This window comes from Anneissia japonica, unplaced genomic scaffold, assembly GCF_011630105.1.
Source record: "Anneissia japonica isolate Jap-2015-1 unplaced genomic scaffold, ASM1163010v1 scaffold165_len1371125_cov188, whole genome shotgun sequence".
Taxonomy (NCBI): Eukaryota; Metazoa; Echinodermata; class Crinoidea; order Comatulida; family Comatulidae; genus Anneissia; species Anneissia japonica.
The window spans coordinates 209,893-230,000 of record NW_022697648.1 but is presented as its reverse complement, the minus strand read 5'-3'; the positions used below and the strand labels follow the sequence as shown (position 1 = coordinate 230,000).

General features: G+C 35.1%; 2 protein-coding genes across 3 annotated transcripts; one reads left to right on the top strand and one right to left on the bottom strand.

Moving 5' to 3' along the window:
* Window positions 1-3,431: 3,431 nt before the first annotated feature.
* Window positions 3,432-12,055, bottom strand: LOC117102267 (copper homeostasis protein cutC homolog). The gene is made up of 7 exons (XM_033242493.1): window positions 11,921-12,055; window positions 9,142-9,201; window positions 8,681-8,849; window positions 6,695-6,735; window positions 6,512-6,547; window positions 5,864-6,025; window positions 3,432-5,307 (listed from the first exon to the last, which is right to left on the bottom strand). Exons 1-7 carry the CDS (start codon window positions 11,970-11,972, stop codon window positions 5,087-5,089), a joined length of 741 nt encoding a protein of 246 aa, XP_033098384.1. The 5' UTR covers window positions 11,973-12,055; the 3' UTR covers window positions 3,432-5,086.
* On the top strand, window positions 12,054-15,895 carry LOC117102268 (39S ribosomal protein L35, mitochondrial-like). 2 transcript variants are annotated; one of them, XM_033242494.1, is made up of 4 exons: window positions 12,054-12,188; window positions 14,028-14,265; window positions 14,620-14,748; window positions 15,189-15,895. In XM_033242494.1, exons 2-4 carry the CDS (start codon window positions 14,030-14,032, stop codon window positions 15,475-15,477), a joined length of 654 nt encoding a protein of 217 aa, XP_033098385.1. In that variant the 5' UTR covers window positions 12,054-12,188; window positions 14,028-14,029; the 3' UTR covers window positions 15,478-15,895. The 2 variants fall into 2 exon arrangements, with proteins under 2 accessions (XP_033098385.1, XP_033098386.1); XM_033242495.1 differs by having other exon boundaries at window positions 12,109-12,249.
* Window positions 15,896-20,108: the final 4,213 nt, after the last annotated feature.

Below are 20,108 nucleotides of genomic sequence, written 5' to 3'. Positions count from 1 at the left end.
GCACATACAGTAGCTACCACAAGTTTAGCCAACTGAGTCCTAGGCGTTACAATTCAGTCTCAGTCAAGATATTTTGCGCATTTTTATGACACCCGCCTATTTATACATTATACTCTACCAAAAATAAAAACACTGTGATAAATAAAATTATGCCATTGGCTGACTAAAATTGTGCTACAGAATGCTACGCCTCAAATAGTGGATATATACACGATTGCCGTAGATTTATCAAACAGTTTTCACTTAAATACACTGGCTCAGTGTTCTGATTTTTTTTTTTGCCGATTTCAGTCTTAAAATATTCTACACTCATTTAACACTTTTCAAACATACAAAATTACTATTTTACAGCAGTATCTTACTGTAATATAGCCTAGGGTATACCATAATATTTATTCCTCCATGGTATTAATAGTCACTTTATTCCTCTGTGGTCAGACCATAGTGTTTCTCATGGTCAGACTTACTGCAAGGAAGGATAAGATTTGTTGGTTTTTCTATTTAAAAAAATAAAACCTCATTTGACATTTTACCTCAGCCTCTATTCTTATTTTGTTCTTAATTTATAAGTAATTTCAGACTCAGTGTTCTTACAAACTGTGTGTTTTTTTCTAAATGTGTAACATTAATAGCTTAATGGCTTTAATGCATTTAATTCATATTGTTCTTTATATTTGTATTATTATTATAATCCATGTTTTTAATAGCGTTATATCATAATTTAATGATAACAACAACTTAATAACGATAAAGAGCAAATGTAATAACCTTGTTTATTCTGTATGGATAATAATTTTAATGATAATAACAAAGAATAATACAAATTTAATAACTATACAGAGCAAATGTAGTTTCTGAATCCACAAATAATCTATAAATATACCTGATTTCAGTCTTTTCCATGGATGTGTGTGGTTATGGGCATTCAATATTATAGTTATACACATAATTTTACACAAACACAATAAAATAGAGGGTTTAAGAAAAGAGAAAATTTCACGCCTCTGAAGCTTTTTGAAACTACTACCGTAATATTTTGCGAGGCCTCGTTTTTTGCAATCTTACAGTACTGTATACTGTTGAATAGGGCCACTGGATTGCCAATCTAGCCTCTCAATCAGGGTACAGTATTTCTAGGTGAGTTGCTAGACATAGCCAAAATAAGTGTATGGAAATATTTTTTTAATGCTAATAATAGCCATATTAATGTGCTTTTCACTGACGTGATTGGATAGCTAGCAAGTTAAAAATATAATGAATTGTGAAATTTATAGGAACATTACAAACCACCATTAAATTATTAATTTGTTCATCAATCTTGTTTGATTTCTTTGTCCCACACCTTATAAATTGCAATAGATTGGCCTAGTTTTTTTAATTGTCCAGAGGCTCCAATAGTGCATATATTTTGTAATGTTAGTTTTTTTCATCAATTATATTCATCAGACCCTATTTTGTGCCTTCGTGTCAGATACTCAGCAAGCGCATTTCAAAACCTTAATAGCCATATTAGTGTTTTTTTCATAGACGTAAACCAATCAAATTTTTTGTTTCTTTTTTTTTTAATTTTGTTGATTGGATAGCTAGTGAGATAAAAATATAATGAATTGTGAAATTGATAGGAACATTAACAACGAACCATTAAATTATTAATTTGTTCATCAATCTTGTCCTACACCTTATCAAATGCAACAGAGTGGCCTAGTTTTTTTTAATTTTCCAGAGTCTCCAATAGTGCATATATTTTGTAATGTTAGTTTTTTTCATCAATTATATTCATCAGACCCTATTTTGTGCCTTTGTGTCAGATACTCAGCAAACGCATTTCAAAATCTTAATAGCCATATTAGTGTTTTTTTCATTGACGTGACCAATCAAATTTTTTGTTTCTTTTTTTAAAATTTTGTTGATTGGATAGCTAGTGAGATAAAAATATAATGAATTGTGAAATTGATAGGAACATTAACAACGAACCATTAAATTATTAATTTTTTATCAATCTTGTTCTACACCTTATCAAATGCAACAGAGTGGCCTAGTTTTTTTTAATTGTCCAGTCTCCAATAGTGCATATATTTTGTAATGTTAGTTTTTTTCATCAATTATATTCATCAGACCCTATTTTGTGCCTTTGTGTCAGATAATCAGCAAGCGCATTTCAACACCTTAATAGCCATATTAATGTTTTTTTTATTGACGTAACCAATCAACCTAATTTTTTTTTTTTCTAAATGTTGTTGATCGGATATCTAGTGAGATAAAAATATAATGAATTGTGGAATTGTGAAATTGAGAGGAACATTAACAACGAACCATTAAATTATTAATTTGTTCATCAATCTTGTTTGACTTCTTTGTCCTACACCTTATAATATGCAACAGAGTGGCCTAGTTTTCTTAATTGTCCAGAGTCTCCAATAGTGCATATACTTTGTAATGTTAGTTTTTTCATCAATTATATTTATCTGACCTTATTTGTTTTTTTTTTCATTTTTCCAATGGAAAAAACAGTACTACTTACTTCACATAGACATTAATAAAGAAAAGAGGATCATTATATAATAATAATTGACCTTCAATTATATTCATCAGACCTTATTTGTTTTTTTCATTTTTTATTTTTATTTTCTATATGAACTATTGCTTTTTAGCTTTTTTATCGTTATCGTTGAAGTATAAACAGGCCTTTAATAAAGAAAAGAGGATCATTATATTTAATATTAACTCTTGGATATTGTTGCTAAGGTCGCACATAACAATAGCGTAAATGTACGCAAACACGTGCGTTTGTGGGACGTGCGTTTGAAATACACGCGCACATTCTTGACCCTTTTCTGATTGATCAGTTGTTAAGTTTGATTGGCACTCCAGAAAGGTCCATTGGTGAATTAACACAATATCGATGATGATGATAATGACGATGATGATAATGATGACGATGATGATGACGATGATGATAATGATGATGATGATGAAGATAATGATGATGATGATGATGACGATGCTGATGATGATGATAATGATAATGATGATGCTGATGATGATAATGATGATGATAATGATGATGATGACGACGATGATGATGATGATAATGATGATGACGATGATGATGCTGATGATCATGATAATGATAATGATAATGATGATAATGATGATGATGATGATGATAATGATGATGATAATGATGATGATGACGACGATGATGACGATGATGATAATGATGATGATGACGATGACGATGATGATGATGCTGATGAAGATAATGATGATGATGATAATGATGATAATGATGATGATGATGATGCTGATGATGATGATGATGATGAAAGTGTTTGCTACCACACATTTTTGCATATTACATTCTGTCTCAGAGTACCATTCAAAAAATTAAATTTGTTCCAGCTAGTATTAAAAGACAATTAAAAATTGAATTGTTTTCGTTGAGTAATTTATATAAATAGTATAAAGAATTTCATGTTGCCAAGTTTTTCCAACGATCAAAATGTTTGCACAGTAAGCAATTTTACTTCGGAAAATACCTCATGAAAAGTTCTATCACAGACCCTAATGTCCCTTTCACACATTCACGATTTTTACTATTGTAGCGCAAGATTTTTAAATAAAAAAAAAAATTACAATGGCATCATATTAAATTTCATAGTTAACAATACCACACTGTACTGGATCTTGATGCCATTGTGAAGGAGCACAATTTTTTTGGAGTGTTAAGAAAAATTGTGCTCTACTCTAGCTGTGAAAAAAAATCCTGGTCTAACGCAGCAGCATTGTGTGAGTGTCGTAATGCTGTTGTGGTTTGTTGTGACAGCATCTTGGGTATTCATACTCATTTGTGTATGTATCCATTTCTGCATTCCAACAACTAATTAAAAAGTTCATTGGTCACATGGCAAAAGTCTTTGTAACCTCTCTAGGGTCTTCTTGATTTAACTGCACTAGAAGGTGTTTGTACTGACCAAAAATTGGATGGCATAGAGTAGGAGACATGGTTTCACCCATACTTTGTCTTTGACATCTACGTTGATTCCTACACTGAAAAATCAAAGGTGCTGCAGCCAGCAAATTTTTCTTTTTCTTTAGCAGCAGCTTGCATATATTGCAGGTTTTTTGAACATGGTGAAATATCAACTAAGCCGACAAAATCATTAAAATATTCGCTAATTGCGCCGTTTTTGTCTTGTGAATAATTAAATCTAAAAGACGTCTTGTTAAATCATATTGATGTCGTACTGATGTCATGCAAATTTGTAATGATGTAATAAAATTTTTGTAAATGTAAGTCATAGTAATGTTGTGACTAACATAAAAATGTTGTAACTCATAATAATTCGTAACAATGTCGTCGCACTGTCGCACTACTACCGTAACCCATCTTGACAGCGTCCAAATAGAGTCTTGACAAAACATAAAATTTGATTGATTTTGAACTTTTGAGTAAAAATTCCTTTTAAAAATTGTGCTCAACCTAGCAAACATTCTGATTGCAAAAAGTGCATAAGGGTAAATTGTTGAATGTTACCATTATACTTTAAAAACAATGTTAAAAAAAAAAATTATTGTTATTATTATTATTAAACATACATTAGTAAAATTCCTTGATAATCTGTCAATTTCAACACATTATTACTGTATTTATATCAGAACAGTATGGTACTTCAATCTAAATGACTGAGTTCTGTTCTCATGCTTTTCCATACATGCACATTGCTCTCATCTGTAATATAGCAGCCCAAATTATTTAAACTTCATGGGTGAGTCTGCATTATGAATTTGTTTAAAAAAATAAACATCCTTATATTTTCATCTTGATTAGCTGATCACAGCATAATCTAATAGTCAAGACCTTTACCTCGACAGTTGTAAAGGTCTGTTAACATCTTGACATGTTCATCTCTGTAATTGGGTTGACTGTAACATATGGCATTTCAAGCCATGTGATTGGCTCTACTGTGGTGAATATTATACATGCAACTACCACGTCAAAAAAGTTTGACTGCCATATTTGTTCAGTATAACAACATCTTCAACCAATCTCCAACAAATATCACTCAATTCTTGTTTGCTGCTCTCATTTCAAAATGTCGCTATGTTCTTCCACCAACCTCCTTATCAAATCTGAATCTGCGATTTTCTGAACGAATTCCGGCGGTCTTAGCACACCCCCCATGAAAGCTTTTGTATTTCTGTACAACATTTTAGAGTCTTGAGATGTCCGAGCCGAACAGTGATATTCATTAGCTCCGCAGCCTTCAAGTATTCGTCTTAAATTCCTGTCGTTGATTCCACCACCTGAAAAAAACCCAATAATAATAAGACACCATTGATAATAAGTGAAAAAAACTTTGAAAATCTTGGGTCAATTTTTTTTTTTTTGGCAATATTTCTTTTATTAAGAAGCTAAGTTCCAAATACCTCAATGAATTGTTTCAAATGTGTCCCCTTTCAAGCCTTACTTTTAAAATGTTATACCCTAACACTAAACATAGATTTTAGCCAAGTGGTTAATACCATTTCACTAACAAAAATGTATTGGTAGGCAATGTGTGGCAATGAACCGTAGCACCGTGGTACAGCCCCCGGCAGGAAGGCCTACTCTGGCTCATCAACAATTTTGATCCGGCCTGCATTATTAGTGGAGAGATGCAAATTTTGCAGTAGTACCAATTTTTATTAGAGGACGTGAAAGGCTTAGTGTATTAGGAATTGATGTGGTGCTCATGGATATAGTTTGAGTACAAAGTTGTGTTCAGATTGGCCGTGGCCACCAGTTAAATACCTGGCCCCTAGAATTTGATTAGGACTCTTGGACTAGTATCTTACGAAACACAATAGCAATACACCTTACCTGGCATAACAATGATCCTCCCCCTAGCTTGCTCAATGAGTTTCCTAATAACTGGTAGACCTTCTAATACTGACGAGTCAAGACCACTGGTGAGAACGCGTTCAAAACCAAGGTCAATTAGAACTTCTAATGACTTGTAAGGGTCAGCAACCATATCAAACGCTAAATGAGGAAGAAGAAAATTGGTTAGTTTTCTATGTGTAACTTGGCATACTATAAGTGCTCATAATAATAATAATAATAATAATAATAATAAATATTTATTTCACAATTTTATGTTATAAAGAAAATTTATGTAACTAATAAAAAGAATTTGTAGTGAGCCCATTTTGCAAGGGATAAATGCAATGTTATTACTACTCTTGGTCATAAAATCCATAAATTGGCATACAGGCACATAAACAAGCGGCATAGTTACAGAAGGGCATGGAGTGTGGGGGGGGGGGAGATGCCCCAGATTCGCCACCCACTCAACAAAAAACCTGGAAATTTGCTGAGTGCAGAAACTATGCTTAAGTTGTTAAAAATCCCCTTGTATTGCCTTATTTTGCCAACCAGCACCCCACACTTAATCCCCAAGCCCCACCACTTAACATAGCTCCCCCATTGGCTAGCTTCCCCATGTCAATGAAAGAATTTTAGATTTACCTCTACTGAAGGTGACTTCTAATGGTCGACTTAGGGCTGTAAAAAACAATTAAAATTACAATATTATATTTTGATGCAATACTGTACATTTTGTCAGATAATCATAAACGTACAAACTTATCACTGCTGCATTTTGTTCATTTACAATTGATACAATCTATAGAATACTTGCTATTTACTTACAAATAAACTCTTTACACTTTTCAACATCAATCTCTCCTTTTCTATAGAATATGAGAAAAGAGCATAAATTTGCAAATTAATGTCATTGCATTTATTTAGTTAAACTTGGATATGTTATGCAGGCTCTTTGCACTGGCTGTTTCTGGTCATCAAACTGACCAAGTACAATGTTATAGCTTGCCAGCTTTATGGTCTGACCAAAAGAAAATCCATTTGACCTGGGTAAATCATAATGTACAAACAGATTAGCTTTCTATCTGAAACAGATAAATACACTATCTTACCTATTGTACAGCGGTTGACTGAGGGTGTGCTTCTACTGAATATCGAGGAAGAAACGGTTCTCTTATCATTGGTTGATTATCGGATTAGCAAGATAAGAATGGCGTTGCAACTGATTTTTGATTCCGCATGAAACGGTTCCCAGACTGATACGCTACTATACATGACATAACAATTACCCATATTGCAATTTAAAATGCAATTTTAAAAACTGTAACAAAACATCATTATTTTTGCGCGACTAACAAGATACAAACAAACAATGATGATTCCTCCTGTCCGAATATACTAGCTAATGTCGGCATTCAAATAAAACAATGGTTAAACTTTTGGTCTTACAGTACTTTACAAAAAAGAGAATAATTTGTTTTGTTGTGAACAGAAGTTTAACACTTGCTTAAATACTGATTCCTTCTAATAACAAATACTCATATACTACAGTATATCAGTGATATTACTGGCATGGTGGAACATATTGAAGAATTTACAAATATGTTCAAAGGTAAAATCATGTGGGAGGCCTAAATTATTGATATATGACAAGTATTTTAAGTCTGATAGAAATCAACGTCCTTTTCAACAATTCTACTATAAATAGATATACGCCTAGCCTACTGGCTAAGTTGACCTCAGGTCAAATTAGGCCGCTATTTATGTTGCAGCTAAAAACTACCCCACGAAGAACTGTCCTTTGGAACAGCAAAAAGAATGGTTCTTATTGTGGGTCCCGTTTCTACTACCATGAAGAACCGTTCTCAAAAAGAATGGTTCTTCTTTCTCGTCAGTAGAAACAGTCCATGAGAGAGGTATTGTTCGTGCTTCTTGTGCCGAAGACCCCATTCAAACCTGGCCATCGTCTGGTTTTAATTGGAGTCTGATCGCTCAGCTCCTCATATTGAGAGTTACACGGGTCAAGGACAATGTTTGTATCAGTATGGGCGTGTTTCTGCTTAATAACGCCAAAAACATGTGTTTCTTTATAAACGGTTATAAATTCCTTCTGAACGCGTTTCTAGTGAAAAGTGCAACTAATAAAAACACGGTAATGTGAGCATTGGCAGGTGGGCAGAGCTTAAATGATGGTCACAAACGGAAGTTGAAGCTGACCTTACTTGTTGCGAGCTACAGCGCATGCTGCGAAGGAAGTAACCAACACAACACCAAAGTATGAAAAAAGTATGGTATGATCTTCAAGCATGTCATCTTATAGTTTTAATTATTTTCTTCGCACCGAATTTCCTGCGGACGAGCAATCAAACCAACGAAGAGGTCAATTTGGGTCCCCGACGGGTCATGACTAACACGGTACTGCATTGCAGCTGAAAAGTGTACCACAAAACACACGTTTTCTGAACGCGAACCCTATAACGAATGCGTGTAAAGACACGCATTTTTAGAACGCATTCAACCGTGTTTTTGTTTTGTGGCCCGTTAAAAATCATGTGTTTCTTAATAACCGTTTAAAAACATGTGTTTTTTGCTCAGCAGAAACAGGCCCAATGCGTCCGTTATTTGTTATAGTTAAGTCGGGAGGCGCTGTACTGCTGCTGCCTGGGGTTCCACAGCACAAAAGTTCCGATTTCAAAATTTGAATGATGAAGACCAATAAAGAATTATTATTATTACTATTAAGTAAAAAATAATTATAATGTGCAGGTATAATTTTTTTTATTTATAAGGCAGACTGTGAAATATGTACTGTACCTGTTAAGAAACCCAATCACAATTCCATTTGCCCCACAATCTTTTGCCAACAACAAGTCTTGCCTCATCACCTCAAGCTCAAAACTAGAGTAACAGAAATCGCCACCTCTTGGTCTAATCAGCACAAATATTGGTAATCTACACTCTGTTCTCACCATTTTTAGCAAACCTGCAGTCAAGAAAAAGATCATTAAAAAAAATCACACAAAATCACACAAAATAAATTTCAGGATCCTGATAGTCATAATATTGTCAAGGTGAACAATAATAACAACGTCAACCTCTATCTTCATTCAATTCATTATCTGTGGTGATAAAGGAATTAAAATTATGAAGAGCGGAGGTGGGTGCATGATTGATTTTGTATCCAATGACCAGTAAAATAGCGCCTTAAGCAGTTTTCTGGATATGTGTATGTGAGCATAGGATATAAAACTATAAAAAATAAGATGCATTAATACCTTGAGTGGGGGTAATTCCTCCTTCCATTAATCCACTACAAAGTTCTATTCTATTTGCACCTGAAAAAAATGATGATTCATCAATTCAATTCAATAATTCAAAATGCTTTAATACGCCTAGGCCCTACAGGCCCGATAAGGCAGGCGACGGGTGTGTACGCACCTCCCAAATTACTGTACCAAAGGTCCACATTTTCCACGGTAGAAAATTCAAAACTCACTCTCGCACATGCCAGAAATCCATCCACCAAACCTCCTTGACCAATCAGAGCAGTTTCCAACTAGGACCGCCTCTAATTTGTCATACTAGCAACAACTTTTAACTGTATTTAGGGCCTAAATAAGTTTTTTGAGGAATTGGAGTGTTTTCCCTGCCACTTGCATGCCAATCAATGATTCACTGCATACAAACTCATCTTCCTTTTAAGTTTTCACTAAAATCTTTATTCTCGCTTGGAAATTGTCTTGACACAGCAGGCGCAGACTTGGACTTTCGCACTGTTCGCCATGGCAAATATCAGAGTAAGAAATATATAGTACACAAAGGAACGTCAAAAACAATACACAAAGATTATTGGTTGTCTAGACAAGAATATCGGATTATTGTGCGATTGTCAATGAAGATCTGGATCCTCTAACCAACATCCATCCACAGCAGAAAGCAGCAGCGATGAAGGAATGTGATGATATTTTCCTGAATGTATCTGTGCTTCTAGGCTGTGCTGCACTATTCCCAAAATTATTTAAAAAACAGAGAAGAAATTTATATTCAAATTTAAGTCTGAGAGTGCCATCTCCGGTCATCTAGAGGTACCATAATTATAAATTTTCTTCCCTTAGCCCCAACCATGGTGGGGCTGAAGCAGTATCTTCTCCATTTGTGAAATCATGGATCCACCAGTGAAAACTGTTTAATAATAATATGCATCTTCAAAAATCAATTAGATATGAGCTCAAACAAAAATGCCTGAGCTCCGCCCCTCGAACCTAGCAGGGTTTCCCTGTCTACCTCACCCCGGAGCCATTTTGGTCCACTATCTACAAAATTGCACCCACCAAAAAAAAATCCTGCATACGGTCCTGCCCTATCTGTTGAAGAGAAAATTCATTAAGAATTTCATGTTGAATGCAGGGTGAAAACTGACGTTAGCAAGTAGGCTGTAGTCTGTCAGGAAAAATTTGGTCCGAGGCCAGTCGGTCTGTCGGACTGATTTTGGCTTTAAACTTACCTGCCAAATGTAGTCTACATAAGCCAAAGTCGGTTTGGCATCTACTTAATAGTTATAACCTGTATTTTTTTTTAGCATTGTTCATATTTGTTTTTAATCAAATGATAGATAAATATCTCATCTCTTATTATATCATATAATATTTTTTCATTCGTTGTGTGTGCAATTGAGTATGCAGCTACAAAAACTAGTATGTTATTTTCGCTCTTCGCGCCCAGTCAACTCTTTGGTGTAACAGTCAGAAAAGAAATTAAACAATATGATCGTAAATCGTGTTGGTCCGCTTTAGTTTATTTTTTACCTTGTTTTTTTTGGTTTTCTGCTTGCTTAATGCCACAACGAAATACATGAGCAATCATTTCAAAGATATTATTAACAGATCCCTATATTTTCATGTAATAGAACAACTATTGTATGACCTAATACCCACACAATAATATGGAATATTTAAAACTAATACAGTTGAACTTGCCTAAAGTCGAATCCAAAATGCCATTAAAATATTGTTCGACTTAGATAAAATTTGACTTACAGGTTGTTAATTAATTGAAAAACACAACAATTTGGCATGTAAAGATCGACTTAGAAATCATTTGACTTTGGCACAGTCGACTTAGGCAAGTTTAACTGTAAATCAGTCCTGATGACAAATATTGCGAATCAGCACTACTTAAATAGGCTTTTCTTTTTCCATCTTGATTTCAGATGTCAAAAACATTTTTCAATTTTAATTCAAGTTTTGCTGGAAGAAGTTTTTGGATACGATGCCCCGTTATGGAGTTATGATTTTTTAAATAACATGGTGTCAGAAAATCAGCCCAAAAGCTTATCTTATTTCTGTTGGTTACGCACCTCTGATTCGCAATGTTTGTCATTACTTCAAGATGTCTACTGATTCGTGGAAAAGGTTTGTGTTTGAAAACACGTCCAAAAAAGCTTAATACGAATCATTCTGTCACTGCAAAATATTTTTCAAGTGTGGGAAAGCATAAATTATTCCCTCCCGCTCCACGGGAGAAACAATCATACCCTACGGGCGTTACAAGTGGCCATGTCGACGGACCAATTTTATCAAAGGGGGACCTATTTTAGCAGCCAAAAGTAGTCCAGCAGACCGACGTTAGCGGCCAAAATCTGTCCGCCGGACCTTTTATGGCGCAGACCAATTTTAGCGTGAAGACAGGCCCATTAATCTACAACTTTAATTTTATCATATTATATTGCTTGATTCCCCCACCCGGACGCCTATTAACTACAGAATACAGCTGGTTACATAACATAGTATAGGCCTAGGCCTTTACTTGGTCGTTTGCTCTCTATTGGGTACGGCCCTCACGCACAATACTGTACACACAGTACAATCTTGTAAAACCCAGCCTAGGCCCAGTCAGTAGTACTACAGTCCACCCTACAGTCTACTACATACAGTACTACTAGAGAGGGCCAGGCCTAGGCCTAGGTAGCTCGTCTAGCCTAGCCCTAGGATAAACGTTGATTATTCTAAATTTAACAAGCAGCAAAAGCTGAACTGTTAATTTTCTTCTTCTTACCACCCCTTTCAGCAATTATTGCTGACTCGACGGAGTCAACACAAACTTCCATTACGGACTAATACTTGACGCAGTGTTTATTAAATTGTTATGTTGTTCTTGTGCTGGCGGACGGAAATGAGCTCATGTCGGCCAGTACGGATCGAGTTTGAGCGTATGTGAGTCGCCAGTCACACAGTAGTCGAGCGAAAGAATGCTACTTCTTGCACATGTTGTAATGGTGTTGGTTTGACACAAGACGGTTTGCCACACAAGCTCACTTTATCGAGTAAGAAAAGATTGATTTCCCATGTTTAACATTCCTATGTTGTAAACCAACCTAACATAAGGTAATGGAACCTAACTAGCTATGGCTAACTTAGACTCTAGAGCCACCCTTGACTAGCCTAGGCTAGGCTAGTCTACACCTAGGTCTAGGCTAGGTCAGCTAGAATTGCAATTGCACCAGGCTGTTTTTCCAAGTGACCTAGGCCTAGGAAGGTAATGCGGCGCCTACTTGTAATGCTAATACTCGCAGTTGCTAAACCAAGACATGACTAATTCAAGTATTTTCTAGCATGTTACAGAGAGTATTTATTACATACCATATATATAGACAGGGGAGGATCCAGTAGTAGGGGATGGGGGGGGGGATGCATGGAGAACTCTATCTTGTATTTCTAGTATCTTTGGCTAGGTCAGCTAGAATTGCAATTGCACCAGGCTGTTTTTCCAAGTGACCTAGGCCTAGGAAGGTAATGCGGCGCCTACTTGTAATGCTAATACTCGCAGTTGCTAAACCAAGACATGACTAATTCAAGTATTTTCTAGCATGTTACAGAGAGTATTTATTACATACCATATATATAGACAGGGGAGGATCCAGTAGTAGGGGATGGGGGGGGGGATGCATGTTCCCCTTCCCCCCCAGTTTTGCCACTAAATTTTAAAAACTTCAATGCATATGTTGTTATGTGCTACTCACTTATGTATTCTGAAACTGTTCTGTCCCCCCCCCTCCAGAGTTTGAAAAATCCACCCCTGCTATTACACTTAATATTTAAGAATGCTATTTCTTGAGGCAGCCATTTTTTGAGGAATTTTTGACTGCATATTCATCAAAGATCTTTATAAACACAAGATAGCATTTTCCGCAATTTAGTAATCACTTTTGGGAGACGGCGTCCTAGTTTGTTGCCATGGGATCTAAGATGGCTCTGTACACGCAGTTGATACCTTGGTTTATACTACAGTGGTATGGTAGATACAGAATTTGGACACATAACTGAACAGAAATCAAACTACTACTTTTTTTTATCTTTCTCCACAAAACCTCATTTCATTAATTCATATTTGCTTCTTCTTGTTTGCTCGGTAAGGTGTTCGTGTCACGCCAAAGTTTGTGACAAACTCTGTTAATAATTGTTCCTTAATTGTTTTTAAAGAAAGGGCACATTATAAATCAACACTTCTAATTGTTACGCGTAAAGGTAAAGTTGCACAGTATACGCTATGGTCAAAGCGGTCACTTTTGCAAGAGGGTGTCGTACACTGCATTACAGAGTTTGCATGCGGAGAAGGCTATCTTGTGTTTATAAATGTTTGATATTCATATTGATTAACTGAGGGTGCACCGCACTCCAACCCAAACTTAATGATAGGCAAATTCGAGTTAAGTTTATACATGGAGGTATACAAATTCGAGTTAAGTTTATACATGGAGGTATATAAGTGTATATACCAAAGCATATATATACAGTAATATTATAAACTTTGATGGAATGTTACAATATCTATATATCTTGTCTGTCTTCGGTAAGTGGAAATTAATATACGTATATTGTTTTCCTTTCTGTACAGTTTGCCCTTCAATCTGAGACTACCTTTGGGACCTGAAAATTTGGGGTGGTCTCGGTGTTGGTCTCCGATTAAAGGGCTAGCTTTGTGTTAAAAGGTTGAAGATTGTTAATTGGGTCTTTGGAAAAGTGGCCTCGAAGTAGAGGGGTCTCAAGATTGGAGGGGTCTTGATTTGGAGGGTGCACTGTATATGACGGGTATGGAATTCCAAAATAAATATGTGAAATGAAGTAAGTGATAAAACTGGGTTTTTTTTGGTTTTATTTTACAGATATGCTTAGGAATCCCTTGATGAGACTTCTTGTTCAAAGAGGCAGTGCACTGAATAATCCATGCATTTCTAAGTCAGTCTGTCACAAGCACAATGGTTTAAACTTTCTGTTTAAACCATTGACATCGCCAGTCAATGTCATTGGTTGCCATGGTATTTCAGAATCTCTAAAGAGGACGATTACTACAAGTTTTGTAGCAGTATGCAGACCTGGAGGAGGGGTATTTAATCAGAATTTGTAAGTAAACGCATTCCCCTAAGCATGGTCGGCATTGTACACATTCAGGGTATTATTGTACAGTCGTCCTAAGATTGAAAGATCTAAATTATCTTAAATGTGTAATAGGTTTTCCTGAATGGGGGTTTACCTGAACATCTTAAAAAGTACCCCAGGGTACAGGCCTGATAACATTGTCATTATTATACAGTAATTTCATTTTAATGTTAATTTCATTATGTTAAATTCAGGAGCTACTCACAATGAATAATGCTGATGATATGCGAAATGCCCATCTGCTGAAACATAATCTTTTCATCAATATTATTATACTAAACAAATGATGTAGCATTGTTTTTTTCAATTTTTCTGCAGGTCTCAATTATTTCAGTTGGCAACTACTACACCTATACAGCCCTCAAGAACAGTGGTTCGTTGTAGTGCAAATAAGGGAAAGAAAAAGACTGTGAAAGCAGTTATTTCAAGATTCTACAGACTTTCAAAGTAAGTCCAGGTTTAAGGTTTATTTGTCTTACAGTTAAACCTCTCATAAACAACCACCCTCAGTTCTGAGAGGTCACTTATGATTATGCACAACCTAAGGTATAGAATAATTTAATATTTGGTAAAATAGGCTTTTGTAATCACCTTCATTTAAAGCTGTGTTTGTTGAAAAAATAGTTCTTGACATCTGGGATGGTTGCTTACCAGAGGTAAAATACCACCGATTAACCCAATTTATAAACCCAAAAGCGGTCGTCACATTTTGGGGCCTATAAACACAGCAGTAGGAAACTCATCGGCTGACGACCATCGGCGCAGTGTGTGCCCGGCTTAATGGTCAGTTGTTAATTTATGCCAATTTAATGGAATCATTAATTATGTTTAGTACATAAGTTTTACTGGTACTTATATATTATATAAAACTGTTCTTGTTATTTTAGTGGCATGTGGATCAGAAGATATGCTGGCTATAAAAAGAAGCTTTTCAAGAAATCATTAAACAGAAAAAAGCGTATCAAGAACCACATCTTTTGCAATAGAACACAGTCAAAAATGCTGGATAGTATGGTGACCAGATACTGGAGAGAACGCAAATATTATGTAGACCATCCTTATGATAAATATCAAGACAGAAACTTCAACGGTTTTACAAGTTGGCCAGGAGAGAAAATTGTACGTGAAAATTATGAAAGGATTACAAAACATGGCTACAAAATGAAGGATGTATAAATTAAATGTGAACAATATTATCAGGAAGTTAGAATCTTGGAATTAGGATCTGATACTTGGTTTTTCATTTCAAGTTGTGGCTCCAAATATTCATCAGTTTAATGTGGTCATCTTTCAGTACCAGGATCCAATAGTGGATTTAGGGGTTAAGAAATGGGGCTCGTCCCAGGCCACAGCCAAAAAATCTCTAACCAAATGTAAAATCATTTAGAAAGGAGATTAACTCCAGAGCTTCCAGGGAGGATAACCCACTAGAGATCCCCACCTAGGTAAGGAAATTCCCCCAGTCCTCCCTCTTAGACCACAGGTCCTTGATTAGAACTTGGCTCGTTTCCCCTTCCCCCAGGAAAATACACCGTATATCCACCACTATTGAATATTCAAACTAAGGATTTCATATTAAATAAATCTTGTATTACTCCAGTAGTCATGAGTTTTAATATCAGTATGTATCATCACCACACTCAACATCATCAATGCTCATAATAACTGAAAAAATTGGAGTGTCTAGAAAATTTAAACCTCTGATTTGAGATTTCTAGTTCTAGAAAACTCGGATATCAGATCTTGAAATCGACATACCATATTATGACATTAGGTATTTTTAGAGGGAAATTATTAAACAGTGAGCAGCCTGGGTTCCAGGCCATAATTTGGGTCATTCACAATTTATTGCGCGCCATACCTAATTTATTTGGCGTCCCATACTGGATTCCTTTTTATTTCGGATTTTTCTTTTTTATTCTGTCTCAAAATTAACTTTGTTGGTGGCGCTGTCCAGAATGAGAGAAACACAATAATAATAGGGACTTCTGGCAAGCCTAAACAGTGAGTTGTAAGTACAAAGGGTGTTAAATAATACCTAAATTGTTGAAGATTACAGGGACTTTTCCATTGCGCCCGCCCACATGTTTATATAATTTCTTAACCAAATATAATATTCTTTCTGATCGACAATATGGATTTAGAAAATCTACCACTAGATCTTGCTCTTATCAATATTTATAACCTATATACCAAGGCTCTTTACATTAGTGATTTACTGTTGGCATTTTTCTTGATTTAAGCAAGGCTTTTGATTCAATAGATCATGACATTCTTTTTAATAAACTTGAACGTTATGGTATTAGAGGCCATGCTTTAAATTGAATTTAGAAACAACCTTGGCAATAGGCATTAATATGTTTCAATTAATCATTTTCATTGTACATCACGTAATATCACATGCGGGGTCCCCAAGGTTCTATTCTTGGTCCCTTATTATTTATAATTTTTGTCAAAGATCTTCTTATTTCCTCATCACTTTCAAATTTGTTTCTTTTTGCAGATGACACTAATATCTTTTATTCACATTAAAACAAAACTGAACTTTTAAAAATTATTAATATTGAATTAAAAAAAATATCTACCTGATTTAAGGTAAATAAATTGTCTCTCAACGCTTCCAAAACAAATTTTATTATTTTTAATCATAAAATAAAAAGTAGTGACTCGCACTACACAATTAAAATTGATAATAATTTAATCAAACAGGTTAATTAAACTTCTTGGTGTTAATTTAGGCTATAGATTATCTCGGCAAACTCACTGTAATCATATTTCAAATATCATTTCTAAAAATATTGGAGTCATGGGTAAATTAAAATATTACCTTCCACAACATATTTTGTTATTATTATATAATACATTAGTTTAGCCATACTGTATATTAATTATTGCAATATTTCATGGGCTACCACAACTAATAAATTCCCTTATCAATGTACCTAGACAAGTCTTGAAGCATCCAATATTAATAACATATTTCATTTACAAGAACGTGCCCTTAGGATTTGAGCATGCAGGGACGTCTCGATTATCGCATACTAAACTTTCATTTCATAAATTTAATATTTCGAAAAAGCAGTAGAATTTTGATGGCCTTATTTATTATTTCTCTTTTGTAAGCCTGAATAATGCGTACCTTGTTACGTTCCAACAAACTCTTACTAAAAACCAGATGAAATACTTTGAGAAGAGAAAACAAGCGTCACGCTATTATAACCGATAACTAACTCTATTTATACCAGATATAATACTAGTAACGCTGCTGTATCAAATATAATAGGTTACTCTGCTCTATTAGTACCGAGAGATAACCGTACCCATTGTATCTGATAAAAAATGAAAGCTATATGTTATCAAATATAATAAAAAAAATATGCCTTGAATGTTTGAATACCGAGTATCAATAACAAACTTAATACACTTTCAGTACACCATGTGTAAAAATAAGTTTTTAAGGTAAAACCACTGGTCTCTAGATAACCTACTTCCATAAGCGCCGGTGACATGACAAGCCAGTTTTGTTTGCTTTAATAGGCCATTTAAAAATTATTATTATTATTATTATTATTATTATTATTATTATTATTATTATTATTATTATTATTATTATTATTATTATTATTATTATTATTATTATTATTATTATAACAGATAGCGTAACGTAGCCATTACAGTATATTATATCTGATTAAGAAAAGCTAAAATAGTCGCGCTAGTTGAGTTTTTTTTTTAACACATGCTTTCATGTACATATTACATTCACATGGAAGAGGTGTATTGATGTACACGAAAACTGGTGTTAATTAAACAAAAAATCTCAAGCAATGTAGTCTCAAATGGGTGCTTTTGCTGTACTTACTATTTACTAAAAATTGTTCACTCAAAAAATATTTCAGAACTAGGATACGCTTTTTCAAATGTTTTGTGTGAACAAAAATACTGTACAAATATAAAATTAAAACTGAAAATATTTATTTCTCGAGTTTGATAAAGGCCCATCAGTTTGGGAAAAAGGTCATGGAATGATAGTATTGTACAATGGCGGATCCAGGAATTTGAAATAGACGGGGCCCAGCTAGAAAGGCACTTTTACAGATGGTAGGTTCAGAAATACCTTAATCCGACCAAGGTTGGGCTGACGGTACGAAATTGTATCTATGGCACTTATAAATTGCCGGAAATGGCACCCTTATACTTAAATTTGAATGTAATTTTATTTTTCCCTCTTCCGTTCAGTTTCTTTTATTCAAATCAAAATCACAGCCAAGGCTGAATTATATTATATTTACAAAAAAAGTAGGCTAATATTAAAACATCAATCAAACACAAGCACAAGACATGAAAATTTTCCTAAAAAAGCTGCTCGAGCGACTGGACATAATCTTTGTACTCATTGCCTAACATAATTCCTGCAAGCCCTTTTTTGAATTGATCCAATCGTAGGCCAATTACTTTATTGTAAAGTAAGACCTGAATGCCATACAGATACGGAATACTTAAATCTCGGTCTTATGTACTTAAACAAGGCAGTGGCGTATCTAGGGGTACGCACCCCCCCCCCAGCTTTAAGACCAGCGTATCTAGGGGGTGCTGGGGGAGTGCACCCCCAAAAAATTACTTTCACCCCCCCCCAGTCACCTCCAAAAATCAGGGTGAAGTAGTTACCAATTCCCCTTCACGCCCCTCCATCAGAACCCCCATTTCAAGACTCCTAGATACGCCACTGCAACAAGGTCATACTATGGTAGATTGAACTGTCGTCTACTTGCTTTAGAAATTATTTCTTTGACATTACGATCCCATTTAAAGTTATCTTGTGTCCCAGCCTTAACAGCTTTGTTTCTTTAACAATTTGGGTATTACCAAGTAACAGGGCTTCAGGCTGGCATTGGTTTCTTTGGAAGTTGAAAACCATACCGTAGTTTTACATTTGGAGGGATTAAGTTTAAGGTTGTTTGCATGAGACCACTAATGTTAATGCAAAAACAGCACATTGAATTGTTGATACACCAGACTTTTTCTCTACCTTCATCATCTACATACTTCCATGTATTACATGATGAATCAAGCATCGCGTCAAAATAACGTTATTTTGATTGCCAATAATTCTTAATAATGCGCGGTCTATGTGGAGAGAGTTTTCATAAAACCCTACCAGAGACCTTATATTCCGAGACCCTGACCGAGGCTCTAGTCAGTCCTAGGTTCGGACCCCCTCCTGTCGAACATGTCTTGTGGGAAAATATACGGTATGGAGCCGCCACTGGATGGTGTTCTTGGTTTGAAGACTTCAGATTCATTGTCAGAGTAGGCCAATTTCCTCTAAAAATTGCACATTTTAGGGATTTTGGATCAATTCCGACAAAATTAGAATTAAAAACACCGGGGGAAAAGGGGAAAATATCCACCTTTGGAAAATCTTTTCCCACCCCTTGATAAATGCCCTTTTCATCCTCTGAAAGTGCCTAAAATCCTCAAATTTCGCGCGCGCTTCGCGCGCATTTCTTGTCAGGGTAGGCCAATTTCCTCTAAAAATCGAACATTTTAGGGATTTGGGATCAATTTCGACGAAATTAGAATTAAAAACACAAAAACTTTTTGCGCCCTTCGCGCGCATTTACTAGGGTTTTTATGGTTATCCTTTTAAGTTATTTAAACACATAATAGTCCCAAACCAAAAGAAAGAAACATTTAAGATAGATCGTTTTAACCTAAAAGAAGGGCCTCAATGTGTATTGATGGTGAAAGAATATGTTTGTAATAAATAAAACCATGATGAAAATGCTTATATTTAGTTTCAAACA

Coding starts and splice junctions, on each gene's coding strand:
- LOC117102267 (XM_033242493.1), bottom strand. CDS start 11,972: ATGGAAGTTTGTGTTGACTCCGTCGAGTCAGCAATAATTGCTGAAAGG. Junction 8,850..9,141: donor AGGAATTACCCCCACTCAAG/GTATTAATGCAT, acceptor TCTTGACTGCAG/GTTTGCTAAAAATGGTGAGA. Junction 6,736..8,680: donor GTGATTGGGTTTCTTAACAG/GTACAGTACATA, acceptor CATATTCTATAG/AAAAGGAGAGATTGATGTTG.
- LOC117102268 (XM_033242494.1), top strand. CDS start 14,030: ATGCTTAGGAATCCCTTGATGAGACTTCTTGTTCAAAGAGGCAGTGCA. Junction 14,266..14,619: donor GGGGTATTTAATCAGAATTT/GTAAGTAAACGC, acceptor ATTTTTCTGCAG/GTCTCAATTATTTCAGTTGG. Junction 14,749..15,188: donor AGATTCTACAGACTTTCAAA/GTAAGTCCAGGT, acceptor TTGTTATTTTAG/TGGCATGTGGATCAGAAGAT.